The sequence below is a fragment of the Eucyclogobius newberryi genome, unplaced genomic scaffold (assembly GCF_026437365.1).
Source record: "Eucyclogobius newberryi isolate DKJ021-1_F unplaced genomic scaffold, fEucNew1.0.hap1 SCAF_14, whole genome shotgun sequence".
Classification (NCBI taxonomy): Eukaryota; Metazoa; Chordata; class Actinopteri; order Gobiiformes; family Gobiidae; genus Eucyclogobius; species Eucyclogobius newberryi.
In genome coordinates this window covers 30,421,875-30,441,527 of record NW_027315768.1, presented here as the reverse complement: position 1 = coordinate 30,441,527, position 19,653 = coordinate 30,421,875, and the positions used below count along the sequence as shown (strand labels likewise).

Genomic DNA, 19,653 nt, shown 5'->3' with positions numbered 1-19,653 from the left:
GCACAGCTATTTTAAGCATTACCTCACCTTAATGTTGTTGTGGTTTTTTTTTTTTTTTTTTTTTGTTTTTTGAGTGATTTTGCAAATAGTTGTAAAGCAAATTTGAGTTTCAATAAAAGCAATATAAATGGCTATTCTTGTATTATTGTAAATTTACATCGGGCCAATCATCCTCTTTACTCCTTTACTGTACATTTTAACTGCTTCAAATAAGCTAAGCATTTTAACTATATACTATTTTGGTGTCATTCACTGACCAGTTCAAAATCAGCACTCTCACATGCAGGCACAGAAATTCAAATTTTTGCCTTTGTTCACGTCTTTGATTTGGCAGCCATTTGAATTTCTTTCAATCGCACCTGGTATGCGATTCATTGTTGAACTATTGCCGCATGTATACAACTCACTACACAATCATGATAGGAAAGACATTTAGCAGCACAAGCAAGACAACATATAGTCCAGAAATAGTTCAGTTCGCTCTTGCATTTAAAATGGTAGAAAATAACTTAACCTGTAATGACTTATTTGGGGGCATTTCAACTTGTTTGCTCTGCATGTAAAGGTACTGACTGATCTAGTACCTTCATACTCAGTAGGGATTTCTTTGATTCTTCCACTCAGCCTGGAGATGAGACTTTCTCTGAGTCCTGGCAGGGATGGGAACGTTGGCACTTGAAGGACATCTTCTGGGTTGGTGGCAATTTGTGCTAGCTGTCTTGCATCGGCACCAGATGCTCCGACACCAATGCAGTTCACCCTGGAACTCTTGAGCAGTGGTCCAAAAATAGCCACATCTTGGGGCGATCGTCCACCAGAGAGGACTACAAGATGTTGTGAAGCCTCAACTGGGCGAACTCCAGCTGAAGGTTTAAGCTCATTTTGTATGACGTAGTTGATGGCATCGGCTAGGTCTGACGAGCGGCCACCCATCTGCCTGAGCCTCTTGATGGCAGAGAGAACGGCTGCTTTGTTGTTGTGAGAGTTCAGAGAGAATTCGGTTTTGACTTTGTCAGAGTATTGGACAATTCCAACACGAACTTGGTCCGGCTGCACGTCCAGCTGCTGCACAATGGTGTGGATGAAATCGCGAATGTGAGCAATGCCTTGGGCTCCGGTATTGTCTGAGCCATCGATAAGAAAGATAACATCCTTTCTTCCAAGATAGACAGTTTCTGAAATGTGATCACAACAAACATGTATAGTTAAGAACATCCTCGATGCACACATTATTTTCCATTAGTTATAGGTTCAGGGGCAGCAGGGGCAGTAGAATTTTTTTATCTTCTTGATGCTTGCTCTGACTTTTTAGAAGGGAGTCAGGGTTTTCAGGTCAGTTGAGAGACATAATCCCTCCAGCGTGTCCTGGGTCAACCCAGGGACTATGTGGAGGAGCAATGTCTCTGCCCAGAGTTCCTCTCAGGTGGCTGAGCTCTAAGCGAGGGTCAGTCATCCTGTTAAGCTTGTTTTCAGCCACATGTATCTGAGGTCTTGCCCTTATGACCATAAGTATGAGTAGGAAGGCAGATTGATCAGTTAAAAAAAGGTTTTCAGCTTGGCTTTGCTCTTTTTTATTTTTTTACCACAACAGACTAGTACAACAACCACATTGACGAGGGCACTGTACCAATCCGTCAATCAATCTTCCACTACTTCCTACCCTTACTTATGCACAAGACTCCAAGATACTGAGACTTCTCCTTATATAAGTAAATAGGATGGAAATGTATTAAGACAAAGATAAAATTCTGATGTTTAACAATATCAGGATTTTATTTCTTGCAGTCCAACATGCACCAGGGAGTTTAGTAGACAAACTGGTAAAAAGCAAGCATGTATTGGTAGGCATTGTTTCATTGCACAGCGGTTATGTAAAGGGTTAATAAAGAGAAAACATTTCTTACCAGTCACCACAGGAGGTTGAGGTGCAGGAACATAAGTACTGATAATGTCGGCGGTGGATGTAGTTTTGACTGAATCTAGCAGCTTATTCTCCACTGTTGGAAGCTGATTGAAAGAGTCAACTTTATGGGCAAATTCAGGCCTCAAAGAGATTTGTCTCAGCTCATCTGCATCAGCGTTTCTGGAGCCAACAGCAAGAGGCGCAATCTGGTTCCTCTTCAGCTGATCAGCAGCGGAAGACACATCGTCCGAGGATTTGCCTCCAGTGACCAAAATGAGAAACTGTGGCACACCATCTTCAATGCGGCTTCCTGCTGATCTCTGGTAGATATTTCTTCCCACATACTCAAGAGCCCGACCAGTGTTCAGGGTACTGCCACCTCGACTCCTCAGCCTCTGCACAGCATTTCGGACCTCTTGCGGAGTAGAGTATTCATTTAGGAGAAATTCCACCTTTGGTTCCTCGCTGTATTGTACTACAGAGATCCTAACAGCATCGAGCCCCACGTCCAGCTTATCAACGACTCTTCTGATCATCTCTCGAATGGCTGGGAACTCGCTGCGCACTGCTGTTGTTCCATCAATGAGGAAAACAACATCTCTTTTGACATCTCCAGATGGGACTGGGGCGACTAGTGCAGAAAATAAAGCACAGCATATAATTTTAGTGACCAAAAATACTGTGATTGTTGACAGTCAGGAAAAAACTGTTGAAAATTACTTTTCTAAAATAATTCTGCATTTATAATAGCAATATCTGAGGAACAGGTTCTAAATAAAAACTCGTTTTCTTTGTTAATTGTTGTCAATTCCGCCAGACACACAAAAACACATAACGTTTTACTTATTACAATCCAATTATATTTTAAGTTGTAATCAGTGTTATAATAATTTCCCTTAAAAGTGTGAATTATGATATCATATTTTGACTCCAGTTTTACCAAAATTGTCATTAAAAACATCTTCGTTGTTCAAAACATCTTCATACGCCGACATCAATCCTAACGTTCTATAAAAAGTGTAAAAGATAGCCTCACTAAACTGGGTAAACTATTTTGAAAAGATATTTACATTTCAAGCCTAGTTTTCAGCCCTTATAATTGACATTGCTTGCAAAGTACTAAACGCTAGATTTTCATGACTTACCTGGATATTCAGGAAAGATGGGTTCCAACCTTGCAATATCTTCATCTGACATCTCTGTCAAAGTGTTGATAAGATTTTCTTGGACTGTATACAGGCCTGGAAGATCATCCACAGTGTACGCAAATTTGGGCACATAGGAAACAATCTGAAGCTCAGTTGGATTAACATCTCTGGTTCCAATGCTGAAAGGTAGTACTCTGGATTGTTTGAGGGATGTCGCAGCCTGCTGGATGTTATCTGTAGAAGGCCCACTGGAGACTGCAATGACAAACTGAGGTACACCTTCTTGCCGCCTGCTTCCACGGGCCGCGGTCATCACGTCACTGTTGAGAAACTCCAAAGCTTGGCCCAGGTTGCGTTGTCTTCCGCCGCGTCTCCGTAATCCACTTATAGCACTGAGGACCGCTTCTTTGGTGGGATGTGCGTTCAGATACATGTCAGCTTGAGGAGAGTCGCCATACTGAACCACACCGATACGGATTTTGTTCTCGCCAACATTGAGAGTTTCCACAACCCTTCGCATGAACTCCTGGAGGATTGGAAACTCACGGCCAATGCCATCAGACCCATCAACGAGGAAAACAATGTCCTTTTTGGGACCTTGAGATTCAACTGAAATGAAAAGAAAAGGAAAAAATGAATGATACAGTGAAGATGAGAATTTAAATTAAAAAGAGAACGTTGAAAAAAAAAACTGGAACCTTAAAGTATAGCACTGGTTTTATAATAGACGAGGTTTGAAAGATGAAACATAAAGAATTAAAAAACAATATTTATTAATAACATAATGTACAAGAAGAATGTTGTGGATGGAATGACAAAATAGACAACAATAAATTAATGAACACGCAAAAAAACAGAAAAGTATTAAGACAAAAACATGATTTCAGAAATATGTAAGTTTAAACATACCAATAGGGGTGGTAATTTCAGGGGAACTCTGAATAATGACTGTCTCAACTGAGGCTTGAAGTTGCTGTTGGACTTTTGAAAGGTCATTGAATCTGTAAACTGTCAGAGAAGCACTTGGCTCATGTGAAATCTTTTGCATTTCTCTTGGGTCTGTGTTTCTGGTCCCAATTGCAAATGTCACGATACCCATTTGTTTGAGAGCGGAGGCCGGTGCATCTACACTGTCAAAAGACCTGCTGTCGCTTAGCAATATCAAGAGTTGTGGCACTCCTTCTTGGCGCCTGCTTCCAGCAGAGGCCGTAAAGACGTTATCCCTCAAGTACTGGAGTGCTGCACCAGTGTTGAGGGGTCTTCCACCTTTGTGCCTCAAACCTCTGATTGTGCCAAGGATGTCTCTTTTTGTTGAGTAAGTGTTCAGGTAGAACTGGACTGCAGGATCTCTGCTGTATTGAACCACTGACACACGATCTGAGTTGTCATCTACATTCAGTGTCTCTACCATTGTCTGGACAAAAGTTTGCATGGCTGGGAATTCATTTCTAGTGCCATCAGATCCATCCAACAAGAAAACAACATCTTTTCCTGCTTGCTGTCTCACCACTAAAGAGAAAACAGAATGAGCTATGTCAAATATTCAACTTAAACATTTTGCCTTGATATTTCAGTGATGACCACACACACAGGAAGCATGCAGGTACTACTGTGTTACTGTGGGAATCGACCACGCTAAAGCTACTTAAGTTTTGACGCATTATGTTACAGTAAAGCAAAACTGCGTCACATTCTTACCAGTTACATTTGGTGTCAAAGGCGTGACTTGCTCTCCCGTTGTGCCCATTACAGAGGACAGCTGCTCTTGGACATTGGGGAGGTCGGAGAAATCAGACACAGACACAGCATAACTGGAGTTATATACTATGTTTTGCATCTCTGCCCCGGCAGCCCTCCCTGCTCCGATGCCAAGCACAATGATGCCCTTGTCTCTGAGAGCAGTGGCCGGTGTTTGGGCATTGTCATTAGACCTTCCGCCATTTAGCAGAACCAACATCTGTGGAACACCTTGCCGGCGCCTACTCCCAGCAGAGTCTGTGAAGACATTGTCGCTGACGTATTGGAGGGCTGCCCCGGTGTTGATGGTTCTGCCTCCTCTGTGTCTCAGCCCTCGGACTGCATCCAAAACATCATCTCGGGTGTCATATGTGTTCAGATAGAAACTGACCTCTGCATCTCTACTGTACTGGACCACAGAGACACGGTCAGTGTTTTCTCCTATTTCACGTTTTTGCACCACTTTCTCAACAAAAGCAAGCATGGCAGGGAAGCCATTTCTTGTTGCATCAGAATCATCCAGAAGGAAAACTATATCCTTGTTGGCGCTGTCAACTAAGAACAGAACATAAACACAATTAAAACAAATGCTACCGCCAAAATATTCTGAAATTTGTTTTACTGAGTAATATCTTTTTTTCTGTGATTACTTTACATTATTTTATGCTTGACCATAGCAGGAATAAATGGTTGGCAAACAGTCTATGTTCCATATTTAGAAGGGGTTTCCATCAGAGTTTGTTAACGTACCAGGTGCAATTGGTGATTCAGGGGCTGCTTCAACAATCACAGTCTCAACAGAAGTCTGAAGTTGTTGCTGGACATTGGGAAGGTCTTTGAAGTCAGACACGGAGATGGCATAACTCGGCTCATGTGAAATCTTTTGCATTTCTCTCGGGTCTGTGTTTCTGGTCCCGATTGCAAACGTCACGACACCCATTTGTTTGAGAGCGGAGGCCGGTGCATCCACACTGTCAAAAGACCTGCCGCCGCTTAGCAATATCAAGAGTTGTGGCACTCCTTCTTGGCGCCTGCTTCCAGCAGAGGCCGTAAAGACGTTATCCCTCAAGTACTGGAGTGCTGCACCAGTGTTGAGGGGTCTTCCACCTTTGTGCCTCAAACCTCTGATTGTGCCAAGGATGTCTCTTTTTGTTGAGTAAGTGTTCAGGTAGAACTGGACTGCAGGATCTCTGCTGTATTGAACCACTGACACACGATCTGAGTTGTCATCTACATTCAGTCTCTCTACCATTGTCTGGACAAAAGTTTGCATGGCTGGGAATTCATTTCTAGTGCCATCAGATCCATCCAACAAGAAAACAACATCTTTTCCTGCTTGCTGTCTCACCACTAAAGGGAAAACAGAATGAGGTATGTCAAATATTCAACTTAAACATTTTGCCTTGATATTTCAGTGATGACCACACACACAGGAAGCATGCAGGTACTACTGTGTTACTGTGGGAATCGACCACGCTAAAGCTACTTAAGTTTTGTCGCATTATGTTACAGTAAAGCAAAACTGCGTCACATTCTTACCAGTTACATTTGGTGTCAAAGGCGTGACTTGCTCTCCCGTTGTGCCCATTACAGAGGACAGCTGCTCTTGGAGATTGGGGAGGTCGGAGAAATCAGACACAGACACAGCATAACTGGAGTTATATACTATGTTTTGCATCTCTGCCCCGGCAGCCCTCCCTGCTCCGATGCCAAGCACAATGATGCCCTTGTCTCTGAGAGCAGTGGCCGGTGTTTGGGCATTGTCATTAGACCTTCCGCCATTTAGCAGAACCAACATCTGTGGAACACCTTGCCGGCGCCTACTCCCAGCAGAGTCTGTGAAGACATTGTCGCTGACGTATTGGAGGGCTGCCCCGGTGTTGATGGTTCTGCCTCCTCTGTGTCCCAGCCCTCGGACTGCATCCAAAACATCTTCTCGGGTGTCATATGTGTTCAGATAGAAACTGACCTTTGCATCTCTACTGTACTGGACCACAGAGACACGGTCAGTGTTTTCTCCTATATCACGTTTTTGCACCACTTTCTCAACAAAAGCAAGCATGGCAGGGAAGCCATTTCTTGTTGCATCAGAATCATCCAGAAGGAAAACTATATCCTTGTTGGCACTGTCAACTAAGAACAGAACATCAACACAATTAAAACAAATGCTACCGCCAAAATATTCTGAATTTTTTTTACTGAGTAATATCTTTTTTTCTGTGATTACTTTACATTATTTTATGCTTGACCATAGCAGGAATAAATGGTTGGCAAACAGTCTATGTTCCATATTTAGAAGGGGTTTCCATCAGAGTTTGTTAACGTACCAGGTGCAATTGGTGAATCAGGGGCTGCTTCAACAATCACAGTCTCAACTGAAGACTGAAGTTGTTGCTGGACATTGGGAAGGTCTTTGAAGTCAGACACGGAGATGGCATAACTCGGCTCATGTGAAATCTTTTGCATTTCTCTCGGGTCTGTGTTTCTGGTCCCGATTGCAAACGTCACGACACCCATTTGTTTGAGAGCGGAGGCCGGTGCATCTACACTGTCAAAAGACCTGCCGCCGCTTAGCAATATCAAGAGTTGTGGCACTCCTTCTTGGCGCCTGCTTCCAGCAGAGGCCGTAAAGACGTTATCCCTCAAGTACTGGAGTGCTGCACCAGTGTTGAGGGGTCTTCCACCTTTGTGCCTCAAACCTCTGATTGTGCCAAGGATGTCTCTTTTTGTTGAGTAAGTGTTCAGGTAGAACTGGACTGCAGGATCTCTGCTGTATTGAACCACTGACACACAATCTGAGTTGTCATCTACATTCAGTCTCTCTACCATTGTCTGGACAAAAGTTTGCATGGCTGGGAATTCATTTCTAGTGCCATCAGATCCATCCAACAAGAAAACAACATCTTTTCCTGCTTGCTGTCTCACCACTAAAGGGAAAACAGAATGAGGTATGTCAAATATTCAACTTAAACATTTTGCCTTGATATTTCAGTGATGACCACACACACAGGAAGCATGCAGGTACTACTGTGTTACTGTGGGAATCGACCACGCTAAAGCTACTTAAGTTTTGTCGCATTATGTTACAGTAAAGCAAAACTGCGTCACATTCTTACCAGTTACATTTGGTGTCAAAAGCGTGACTTGCTCTCCCGTTGTGCCCATTACAGAGGACAGCTGCTCTTGGACATTGGGGAGGTCGGAGAAATCAGACACAGACACAGCATAACTGGAGTTATATACTATGTTTTGCATCTCTGCCCCGGCAGCCCTCCCTGCTCCGATGCCAAGCACAATGATGCCCTTGTCTCTGAGAGCAGTGGCCGGTGTTTGGGCATTGTCATTAGACCTTCCGCCATTTAGCAGAACCAACATCTGTGGAACACCTTGCCGGCGCCTACTCCCAGCAGAGTCTGTGAAGACATTGTCGCTGACGTATTGGAGGGCTGCCCCGGTGTTGATGGTTCTGCCTCCTCTGTGTCTCAGCCCTCGGACTGCATCCAAAACATCATCTCGGGTGTCATATGTGTTCAGATAGAAACTGACCTCTGCATCTCTACTGTACTGGACCACAGAGACACGGTCAGTGTTTTCTCCTATTTCACGTTTTTGCACCACTTTCTCAACAAAAGCAAGCATGGCAGGGAAGCCATTTCTTGTTGCATCAGAATCATCCAGAAGGAAAACTATATCCTTGTTGGCGCTGTCAACTAAGAACAGAACATCAACACAATTAAAACAAATGCTACTGCCAAAATATTCTGAAATTTGTTTTACTGAGTAATATCTTTTTTTCTGTGATTACTTTACATTATTTCATGCTTGACCATAGCAGGAATAAATGGTTGGCAAACAGTCTATGTTCCATATTTAGAAGGGGTTTCCATCAGAGTTTGTTAACGTACCAGGTGCAATTGGTGATTCAGGGGCTGCTTCAACAATCACAGTCTCAACAGAAGACTGAAGTTGTTGCTGGACATTGGGAAGGTCTTTGAAGTCAGACACGGAGATGGCATAACTCGGCTCATGTGAAATCTTTTGCATTTCTCTCGGGTCTGTGTTTCTGGTCCCGATTGCAAACGTCACGACACCCATTTGTTTGAGAGCGGAGGCCGGTGCATCTACACTGTCAAAAGACCTGCCGCCGCTTAGCAATATCAAGAGTTGTGGCACTCCTTCTTGGCGCCTGCTTCCAGCAGAGGCCGTAAAGACGTTATCCCTCAAGTACTGGAGTGCTGCACCAGTGTTGAGGGGTCTTCCACCTTTGTGCCTCAAACCTCTGATTGTGCCAAGGATGTCTCTTTTTGTTGAGTAAGTGTTCAGGTAGAACTGGACTGCAGGATCTCTGCTGTATTGAACCACTGACACACGATCTGAGTTGTCATCTACATTCAGTCTCTCTACCATTGTCTGGACAAAAGTTTGCATGGCTTGGAATTCATTTCTAGTGCCATCAGATCCATCCAATAAGAAAACAACATCTTTTCCTGCTTGCTGTCTCACCACTAAAGGGAAAACAGAATGAGGTATGTCAAATATTCAACTTAAACATTTTGCCTTGATATTTCAGTGATGACCACACACACAGGAAGCATGCAGGTACTACTGTGTTACTGTGGGAATCGACCACGCTAAAGCTACTTAAGTTTTGTCGCATTATGTTACAGTAAAGCAAAACTGCGTCACATTCTTACCAGTTACATTTGGTGTCAAAGGCGTGACTTGCTCTCCCGTTGTGCCCATTACAGAGGACAGCTGCTCTTGGAGATTGGGGAGGTCGGAGAAATCAGACACAGACACAGCATAACTGGAGTTATATACTATGTTTTGCATCTCTGCCCCGGCAGCCCTCCCTGCTCCGATGCCAAGCACAATGATGCCCTTGTCTCTGAGAGCAGTGGCCGGTGTTTGGGCATTGTCATTAGACCTTCCGCCATTTAGCAGAACCAACATCTGTGGAACACCTTGCCGGCGCCTACTCCCAGCAGAGTCTGTGAAGACATTGTCGCTGACGTATTGGAGGGCTGCCCCGGTGTTGATGGTTCTGCCTCCTCTGTGTCTCAGCCCTCGGACTGCATCCAAAACATCATCTCGGGTGTCATATGTGTTCAGATAGAAACTGACCTCTGCATCTCTACTGTACTGGACCACAGAGACACGGTCAGTGTTTTCTCCTATATCACGTTTTTGCACCACTTTCTCAACAAAAGCAAGCATGGCAGGGAAGCCATTTCTTGTTGCATCAGAATCATCCAGAAGGAAAACTATATCCTTGTTGGCGCTGTCAACTAAGAACAGAACATCAACACAATTAAAACAAATGCTACAGCCAAAATATTCTGAAATTTGTTTTACTGAGTAATATCTTTTTTTCTGTGATTACTTTACATTATTTTATGCTTGACCATAGCAGGAATAAATGGTTGGCAAACAGTCTATGTTCCATATTTAGAAGGGGTTTCCATCAGAGTTTGTTAACGTACCAGGTGCAATTGGTGATTCAGGGGCTGCTTCAACAATCACAGTCTCAACAGAAGACTGAAGTTGTTGCTGGACATTGGGAAGGTCTTTGAAGTCAGACACGGAGATGGCATAACTCGGCTCATGTGAAATCTTTTGCATTTCTCTCGGGTCTGTGTTTCTGGTCCCGATTGCAAACGTCACGACACCCATTTGTTTGAGAGCGGAGGCCGGTGCATCCACACTGTCAAAAGACCTGCCGCCGCTTAGCAATATCAAGAGTTGTGGCACTCCTTCTTGGCGCCTGCTTCCAGCAGAGGCCGTAAAGACGTTATCCCTCAAGTACTGGAGTGCTGCACCAGTGTTGAGGGGTCTTCCACCTTTGTGCCTCAAACCTCTGATTGTGCCAAGGATGTCTCTTTTTGTTGAGTAAGTGTTCAGGTAGAACTGGACTGCAGGATCTCTGCTGTATTGAACCACTGACACACGATCTGAGTTGTCATCTACATTCAGTCTCTCTACCATTGTCTGGACAAAAGTTTGCATGGCTGGGAATTCATTTCTAGTGCCATCAGATCCATCCAACAAGAAAACAACATCTTTTCCTGCTTGCTGTCTCACCACTAAAGGGAAAACAGAATGAGGTATGTCAAATATTCAACTTAAACATTTTGCCTTGATATTTCAGTGATGACCACACACACAGGAAGCATGCAGGTACTACTGTGTTACTGTGGGAATCGACCACGCTAAAGCTACTTAAGTTTTGTCGCATTATGTTACAGTAAAGCAAAACTGCGTCACATTCTTACCAGTTACATTTGGTGTCAAAGGCGTGACTTGCTCTCCCGTTGTGCCCATTACAGAGGACAGCTGCTCTTGGAGATTGGGGAGGTCGGAGAAATCAGACACAGACACAGCATAACTGGAGTTATATACTATGTTTTGCATCTCTGCCCCGGCAGCCCTCCCTGCTCCGATGCCAAGCACAATGATGCCCTTGTCTCTGAGAGCAGTGGCCGGTGTTTGGGCATTGTCATTAGACCTTCCGCCATTTAGCAGAACCAACATCTGTGGAACACCTTGCCGGCGCCTACTCCCAGCAGAGTCTGTGAAGACATTGTCGCTGACGTATTGGAGGGCTGCCCCGGTGTTGATGGTTCTGCCTCCTCTGTGTCCCAGCCCTCGGACTGCATCCAAAACATCTTCTCGGGTGTCATATGTGTTCAGATAGAAACTGACCTCTGCATCTCTACTGTACTGGACCACAGAGACACGGTCAGTGTTTTCTCCTATATCACGTTTTTGCACCACTTTCTCAACAAAAGCAAGCATGGCAGGGAAGCCATTTCTTGTTGCATCAGAATCATCCAGAAGGAAAACTATATCCTTGTTGGCACTGTCAACTAAGAACAGAACATCAACACAATTAAAACAAATGCTACCGCCAAAATATTCTGAATTTTTTTTACTGAGTAATATCTTTTTTTCTGTGATTACTTTACATTATTTTATGCTTGACCATAGCAGGAATAAATGGTTGGCAAACAGTCTATGTTCCATATTTAGAAGGGGTTTCCATCAGAGTTTCTTAACGTACCAGGTGCAATTGGTGAATCAGGGGCTGCTTCAACAATCACAGTCTCAACTGAAGACTGAAGTTGTTGCTGGACATTGGGAAGGTCTTTGAAGTCAGACACGGAGATGGCATAACTCGGCTCATGTGAAATCTTTTGCATTTCTCTCGGGTCTGTGTTTCTGGTCCCGATTGCAAACGTCACGACACCCATTTGTTTGAGAGCGGAGGCCGGTGCATCTACACTGTCAAAAGACCTGCCGCCGCTTAGCAATATCAAGAGTTGTGGCACTCCTTCTTGGCGCCTGCTTCCAGCAGAGGCCGTAAAGACGTTATCCCTCAAGTACTGGAGTGCTGCACCAGTGTTGAGGGGTCTTCCACCTTTGTGCCTCAAACCTCTGATTGTGCCAAGGATGTCTCTTTTTGTTGAGTAAGTGTTCAGGTAGAACTGGACTGCAGGATCTCTGCTGTATTGAACCACTGACACACAATCTGAGTTGTCATCTACATTCAGTCTCTCTACCATTGTCTGGACAAAAGTTTGCATGGCTGGGAATTCATTTCTAGTGCCATCAGATCCATCCAACAAGAAAACAACATCTTTTCCTGCTTGCTGTCTCACCACTAAAGGGAAAACAGAATGAGGTATGTCAAATATTCAACTTAAACATTTTGCCTTGATATTTCAGTGATGACCACACACACAGGAAGCATGCAGGTACTACTGTGTTACTGTGGGAATCGACCACGCTAAAGCTACTTAAGTTTTGTCGCATTATGTTACAGTAAAGCAAAACTGCGTCACATTCTTACCAGTTACATTTGGTGTCAAAAGCGTGACTTGCTCTCCCGTTGTGCCCATTACAGAGGACAGCTGCTCTTGGACATTGGGGAGGTCGAAGAAATCAGACACAGACACAGCATAACTGGAGTTATATACTATGTTTTGCATCTCTGCCCCGGCAGCCCTCCCTGCTCCGATGCCAAGCACAATGATGCCCTTGTCTCTGAGAGCAGTGGCCGGTGTTTGGGCATTGTCATTAGACCTTCCGCCATTTAGCAGAACCAACATCTGTGGAACACCTTGCCGGCGCCTACTCCCAGCAGAGTCTGTGAAGACATTGTCGCTGACGTATTGGAGGGCTGCCCCGGTGTTGATGGTTCTGCCTCCTCTGTGTCTCAGCCCTCGGACTGCATCCAAAACATCATCTCGGGTGTCATATGTGTTCAGATAGAAACTGACCTCTGCATCTCTACTGTACTGGACCACAGAGACACGGTCAGTGTTTTCTCCTATTTCACGTTTTTGCACCACTTTCTCAACAAAAGCAAGCATGGCAGGGAAGCCATTTCTTGTTGCATCAGAATCATCCAGAAGGAAAACTATATCCTTGTTGGCGCTGTCAACTAAGAACAGAACATCAACACAATTAAAACAAATGCTACTGCCAAAATATTCTGAAATTTGTTTTACTGAGTAATATCTTTTTTTCTGTGATTACTTTACATTATTTCATGCTTGACCATAGCAGGAATAAATGGTTGGCAAACAGTCTATGTTCCATATTTAGAAGGGGTTTCCATCAGAGTTTGTTAACGTACCAGGTGCAATTGGTGATTCAGGGGCTGCTTCAACAATCACAGTCTCAACAGAAGACTGAAGTTGTTGCTGGACATTGGGAAGGTCTTTGAAGTCAGACACGGAGATGGCATAACTCGGCTCATGTGAAATCTTTTGCATTTCTCTCGGGTCTGTGTTTCTGGTCCCGATTGCAAACGTCACGACACCCATTTGTTTGAGAGCGGAGGCCGGTGCATCTACACTGTCAAAAGACCTGCCGCCGCTTAGCAATATCAAGAGTTGTGGCACTCCTTCTTGGCGCCTGCTTCCAGCAGAGGCCGTAAAGACGTTATCCCTCAAGTACTGGAGTGCTGCACCAGTGTTGAGGGGTCTTCCACCTTTGTGCCTCAAACCTCTGATTGTGCCAAGGATGTCTCTTTTTGTTGAGTAAGTGTTCAGGTAGAACTGGACTGCAGGATCTCTGCTGTATTGAACCACTGACACACGATCTGAGTTGTCATCTACATTCAGTCTCTCTACCATTGTCTGGACAAAAGTTTGCATGGCTTGGAATTCATTTCTAGTGCCATCAGATCCATCCAACAAGAAAACAACATCTTTTCCTGCTTGCTGTCTCACCACTAAAGGGAAAACAGAATGAGGTATGTCAAATATTCAACTTAAACATTTTGCCTTGATATTTCAGTGATGACCACACACACAGGAAGCATGCAGGTACTACTGTGTTACTGTGGGAATCGACCACGCTAAAGCTACTTAAGTTTTGTCGCATTATGTTACAGTAAAGCAAAACTGCGTCACATTCTTACCAGTTACATTTGGTGTCAAAAGCGTGACTTGCTCTCCCGTTGTGCCCATTACAGAGGACAGCTGCTCTTGGACATTGGGGAGGTCGGAGAAATCAGACACAGACACAGCATAACTGGAGTTATATACTATGTTTTGCATCTCTGCCCCGGCAGCCCTCCCTGCTCCGATGCCAAGCACAATGATGCCCTTGTCTCTGAGAGCAGTGGCCGGTGTTTGGGCATTGTCATTAGACCTTCCGCCATTTAGCAGAACCAACATCTGTGGAACACCTTGCCGGCGCCTACTCCCAGCAGAGTCTGTGAAGACATTGTCGCTGACGTATTGGAGGGCTGCCCCGGTGTTGATGGTTCTGCCTCCTCTGTGTCTCAGCCCTCGGACTGCATCCAAAACATCTTCTCGGGTGTCATATGTGTTCAGATAGAAACTGACCTCTGCATCTCTACTGTACTGGACCACAGAGACACGGTCAGTGTTTTCTCCTATTTCACGTTTTTGCACCACTTTCTCAACAAAAGCAAGCATGGCAGGGAAGCCATTTCTTGTTGCATCAGAATCATCCAGAAGGAAAACTATATCCTTGTTGGCGCTGTCAACTAAGAACAGAACATCAACACAATTAAAACAAATGCTACCGCCAAAATATTCTGAAATTTGTTTTACTGAGTAATATCTTTTTTTCTGTGATTACTTTACATTATTTTATGCTTGACCATAGCAGGAATAAATGGTTGGCAAACAGTCTATGTTCCATATTTAGAAGGGGTTTCCATCAGAGTTTGTTAACGTACCAGGTGCAATTGGTGATTCAGGGGCTGCTTCAACAATCACAGTCTCAACAGAAGACTGAAGTTGTTGCTGGACATTGGGAAGGTCTTTGAAGTCAGACACGGAGATGGCATAACTCGGCTCATGTGAAATCTTTTGCATTTCTCTCGGGTCTGTGTTTCTGGTCCCGATTGCAAACGTCACGACACCCATTTGTTTGAGAGCGGAGGCCGGTGCATCTACACTGTCAAAAGACCTACCGCCGCTTAGCAATATCAAGAGTTGTGGCACTCCTTCTTGGCGCCTGCTTCCAGCAGAGGCCGTAAAGACGTTATCCCTCAAGTACTGGAGTGCTGCACCAGTGTTGAGGGGTCTTCCACCTTTGTGCCTCAAACCTCTGATTGTGCCAAGGATGTCTCTTTTTGTTGAGTAAGTGTTCAGGTAGAACTGGACCGCAGGATCTCTGCTGTATTGAACCACTGACACACGATCTGAGTTGTCATCTACATTCAGTCTCTCTACCATTGTCTGGACAAAAGTTTGCATGGCTGGGAATTCATTTCTAGTGCCATCAGATCCATCCAACAAGAAAACAACATCTTTTCCTGCTTGCTGTCTCACCACTAAAGGGAAAACAGAATGAGGTATGTCAAATATTCAACTTAAACATTTTGCCTTGATATTTCAGTGATGACCACACACACAGGAAGCATGCAGGTACTACTGTGTTACTGTGGGAATCGACCACGCTAAAGCTACTTAAGTTTTGTCGCATTATGTTACAGTAAAGCAAAACTGCGTCACATTCTTACCAGTTACATTTGGTGTCAAAGGCGTGACTTGCTCTCCCGTTGTGCCCATTACAGAGGACAGCTGCTCTTGGAGATTGGGGAGGTCGGAGAAATCAGACACAGACACAGCATAACTGGAGTTATATACTATGTTTTGCATCTCTGCCCCGGCAGCCCTCCCTGCTCCGATGCCAAGCACAATGATGCCCTTGTCTCTGAGAGCAGTGGCCGGTGTTTGGGCATTGTCATTAGACCTTCCGCCATTTAGCAGAACCAACATCTGTGGAACACCTTGCCGGCGCCTACTCCCAGCAGAGTCTGTGAAGACATTGTCGCTGACGTATTGGAGGGCTGCCCCGGTGTTGATGGTTCTGCCTCCTCTGTGTCTCAGCCCTCGGACTGCATCCAAAACATCATCTCGGGTGTCATATGTGTTCAGATAGAAACTGACCTCTGCATCTCTACTGTACTGGACCACAGAGACACGGTCAGTGTTTTCTCCTATTTCACGTTTTTGCACCACTTTCTCAACAAAAGCAAGCATGGCAGGGAAGCCATTTCTTGTTGCATCAGAATCATCCAGAAGGAAAACTATATCCTTGTTGGCGCTGTCAACTAAGAACAGAACATCAACACAATTAAAACAAATGCTACCGCCAAAATATTCTGAAATTTGTTTTACTGAGTAATATCTTTTTTTCTGTGATTACTTTACATTATTTCATGCTTGACCATAGCAGGAATAAATGGTTGGCAAACAGTCTATGTTCCATATTTAGAAGGGGTTTCCATCAGAGTTTGTTAACGTACCAGGTGCAATTGGTGATTCAGGGGCTGCTTCAACAATCACAGTCTCAACAGAAGACTGAAGTTGTTGCTGGACATTGGGAAGGTCTTTGAAGTCAGACACGGAGATGGCATAACTCGGCTCATGTGAAATCTTTTGCATTTCTCTCGGGTCTGTGTTTCTGGTCCCGATTGCAAACGTCACGACACCCATTTGTTTGAGAGCGGAGGCCGGTGCATCTACACTGTCAAAAGACCTGCCGCCGCTTAGCAATATCAAGAGTTGTGGCACTCCTTCTTGGCGCCTGCTTCCAGCAGAGGCCGTAAAGACGTTATCCCTCAAGTACTGGAGTGCTGCACCAGTGTTGAGGGGTCTTCCACCTTTGTGCCTCAAACCTCTGATTGTGCCAAGGATGTCTCTTTTTGTTGAGTAAGTGTTCAGGTAGAACTGGACTGCAGGATCTCTGCTGTATTGAACCACTGACACACGATCCGAGTTGTCATCTACATTCAGTCTCTCTACCATTGTCTGGACAAAAGTTTGCATGGCTGGGAATTCATTTCTAGTGCCATCAGATCCATCCAACAAGAAAACAACATCTTTTCCTGCTTGCTGTCTCACCACTAAAGGGAAAACAGAATGAGGTATGTCAAATATTCAACTTAAACATTTTGCCTTGATATTTCAGTGATGACCACACACACAGGAAGCATGCAGGTACTACTGTGTTACTGTGGGAATCGACCACGCTAAAGCTACTTAAGTTTTGTCGCATAATGTTACAGTAAAGCAAAACTGCGTCACATTCTTACCAGTTACATTTGGTGTCAAAGGCGTGACTTGCTCTCCCGTTGTGCCCATTACAGAGGACAGCTGCTCTTGGAGATTGGGGAGGTCGGAGAAATCAGACACAGACACAGCATAACTGGAGTTATATACTATGTTTTGCATCTCTGCCCCGGCAGCCCTCCCTGCTCCGATGCCAAGCACAATGATGCCCTTGTCTCTGAGAGCAGTGGCCGGTGTTTGGGCATTGTCATTAGACCTTCCGCCATTTAGCAGAACCAACATCTGTGGAACACCTTGCCGGCGCCTACTCCCAGCAGAGTCTGTGAAGACATTGTCGCTGACGTATTGGAGGGCTGCCCCGGTGTTGATGGTTCTGCCTCCTCTGTGTCTCAGCCCTCGGACTGCATCCAAAACATCATCTCGGGTGTCATATGTGTTCAGATAGAAACTGACCTCTGCATCTCTACTGTACTGGACCACAGAGACACGGTCAGTGTTTTCTCCTATATCACGTTTTTGCACCACTTTCTCAACAAAAGCAAGCATGGCAGGGAAGCCATTTCTTGTTGCATCAGAATCATCCAGAAGGAAAACTATATCCTTGTTGGCGCTGTCAACTAAGAACAGAACATCAACACAATTAAAACAAATGCTACCGCCAAAATATCTGAAATTTGTTTTCCTGAGTAATATCTTTTTTTCTGTGATTACTTTACATTATTTTATGCTTGACCATAGCAGGAATAAATGGTTGGCAAACAGTCTATGTTCCATATTTAGAAGGGGTTTCCATCAGAGTTTGTTAACGTACCAGGTGCAATTGGTGATTCAGGGGCTGCTTCAACAATCACAGTCTCAACAGAAGACTGAAGTTGTTGCTGGACATTGGGAAGGTCTTTGAAGTCAGACACGGAGATGGCATAACTCGGCTCATGTGAAATCTTTTGCATTTCTCTCGGGTCTGTGTTTCTGGTCCCGATTGCAAACGTCACGACACCCATTTGTTTGAGAGCGGAGGCCGGTGCATCTACACTGTCAAAAGACCTGCCGCCGCTTAGCAATATCAAGAGTTGTGGCACTCCTTCTTGGCGCCTGCTTCCAGCAGAGGCCGTAAAGACGTTATCCCTCAAGTACTGGAGTGCTGCACCAGTGTTGAGGGGTCTTCCACCTTTGTGCCTCAAACCTCTGATTGTGCCAAGGATGTCTCGTTTTGTTGAGTAAGTGTTCAGGTAGAACTGGACTGCAGGATCTCTGCTGTATTGAACCACTGACACACGATCTGAGTTGTCATCTACATTCAGTCTCTCTACCATTGTCTGGACAAAAGTTTGCATGGCTGGGAATTCATTTCTAGTGCCATCAGATCCATCCAACAAGAAAACAACATCTTTTCCTGCTTGCTGTCTCACCACTAAAGGGAAAACAGAATGAGGTATGTCAAATATTCAACTTAAACATTTTGCCTTGATATTTCAGTGATGACCACACACAGGAAGCATGCAGGTACTACTGTGTTACTGTGGGAAAGGACCACGCTAAAGCTACTTAAGTTGTGTCGCATTATGTTACAGTAAAGCAAAACTGCGTCACATTCTTACCAGTTACATTTGGTGTCAAAGGCGTGACTTGCTCTCCCGTTGTGCCCATTACAGAGGACAGCTGCTCTTGGACATTGGGGAGGTCGGAGAAATCAGACACAGACACAGCATAACTGGAGTTATATACTATGTTTTGCATCTCTGCCCCGGCAGCCCTCCCTGCTCCGATGCCAAGCACAATGATGCCCTTGTCTCTGAGAGCAGTGGCCGGTGTTTGGGCATTGTCATTAGACCTTCCGCCATTTAGCAGAACCAACATCTGTGGAACACCTTGCCGGCGCCTACTCCCAGCAGAGTCTGTGAAGACATTGTCGCTGACGTATTGGAGGGCTGCCCCGGTGTTGATGGTTCTGCCTCCTCTGTGTCTCAGCCCTCGGACTGCATCCAAAACATCATCTCGGGTGTCATATGTGTTCAGATAGAAACTGACCTCTGCATCTCTACTGTACTGGACCACAGAGACACGGTCAGTGTTTTCTCCTATATCACGTTTTTGCACCACTTTCTCAACAAAAGCAAGCATGGCAGGGAAGCCATTTCTTGTTGCATCAGAATCATCCAGAAGGAAAACTATATCCTTGTTGGCGCTGTCAACTAAGAACAGAACATCAACACAATTAAAACAAATGCTACCGCCAAAATATTCTGAAATTTGTTTTACTGAGTAATATATTTTTTTCTGTGATTACTTTACATTATTTTATGCT

General features: G+C 44.7%; 1 protein-coding gene across 1 annotated transcript in view; it reads right to left on the bottom strand.

Annotated features, from left to right (window-relative positions):
- The window catches only part of LOC140359954 (collagen alpha-3(VI) chain-like), a 49,364-nt gene extending 29,880 nt beyond the window's left edge, over nucleotides 1-19,484 (bottom strand). Inside the window, exons 1-20 of the mRNA XM_072445208.1 lie at nucleotides 18,947-19,484; nucleotides 18,160-18,759; nucleotides 17,372-17,965; nucleotides 16,583-17,182; nucleotides 15,794-16,387; nucleotides 15,005-15,604; nucleotides 14,486-14,809; nucleotides 13,427-13,696; nucleotides 11,849-12,448; nucleotides 11,061-11,654; nucleotides 10,272-10,871; nucleotides 9,753-10,076; nucleotides 8,694-8,963; nucleotides 7,116-7,715; nucleotides 5,539-6,138; nucleotides 4,750-5,343; nucleotides 3,961-4,560; nucleotides 3,049-3,660; nucleotides 1,905-2,534; nucleotides 585-1,175 (exon numbers count right to left, since the gene is read on the bottom strand). Of these exons, the coding sequence (XP_072301309.1) occupies nucleotides 585-1,175; nucleotides 1,905-2,534; nucleotides 3,049-3,660; nucleotides 3,961-4,560; nucleotides 4,750-5,343; nucleotides 5,539-6,138; nucleotides 7,116-7,715; nucleotides 8,694-8,963; nucleotides 9,753-10,076; nucleotides 10,272-10,871; nucleotides 11,061-11,654; nucleotides 11,849-12,448; nucleotides 13,427-13,696; nucleotides 14,486-14,809; nucleotides 15,005-15,604; nucleotides 15,794-16,387; nucleotides 16,583-17,182; nucleotides 17,372-17,965; nucleotides 18,160-18,759; nucleotides 18,947-19,469 (10,720 nt within the window). The 5' untranslated portion in view covers nucleotides 19,470-19,484. The remainder of the gene's footprint in view (nucleotides 1-584; nucleotides 1,176-1,904; nucleotides 2,535-3,048; nucleotides 3,661-3,960; nucleotides 4,561-4,749; nucleotides 5,344-5,538; nucleotides 6,139-7,115; nucleotides 7,716-8,693; nucleotides 8,964-9,752; nucleotides 10,077-10,271; nucleotides 10,872-11,060; nucleotides 11,655-11,848; nucleotides 12,449-13,426; nucleotides 13,697-14,485; nucleotides 14,810-15,004; nucleotides 15,605-15,793; nucleotides 16,388-16,582; nucleotides 17,183-17,371; nucleotides 17,966-18,159; nucleotides 18,760-18,946) is intronic.
- Between the last annotated feature and the right edge of the window lie 169 nt (nucleotides 19,485-19,653).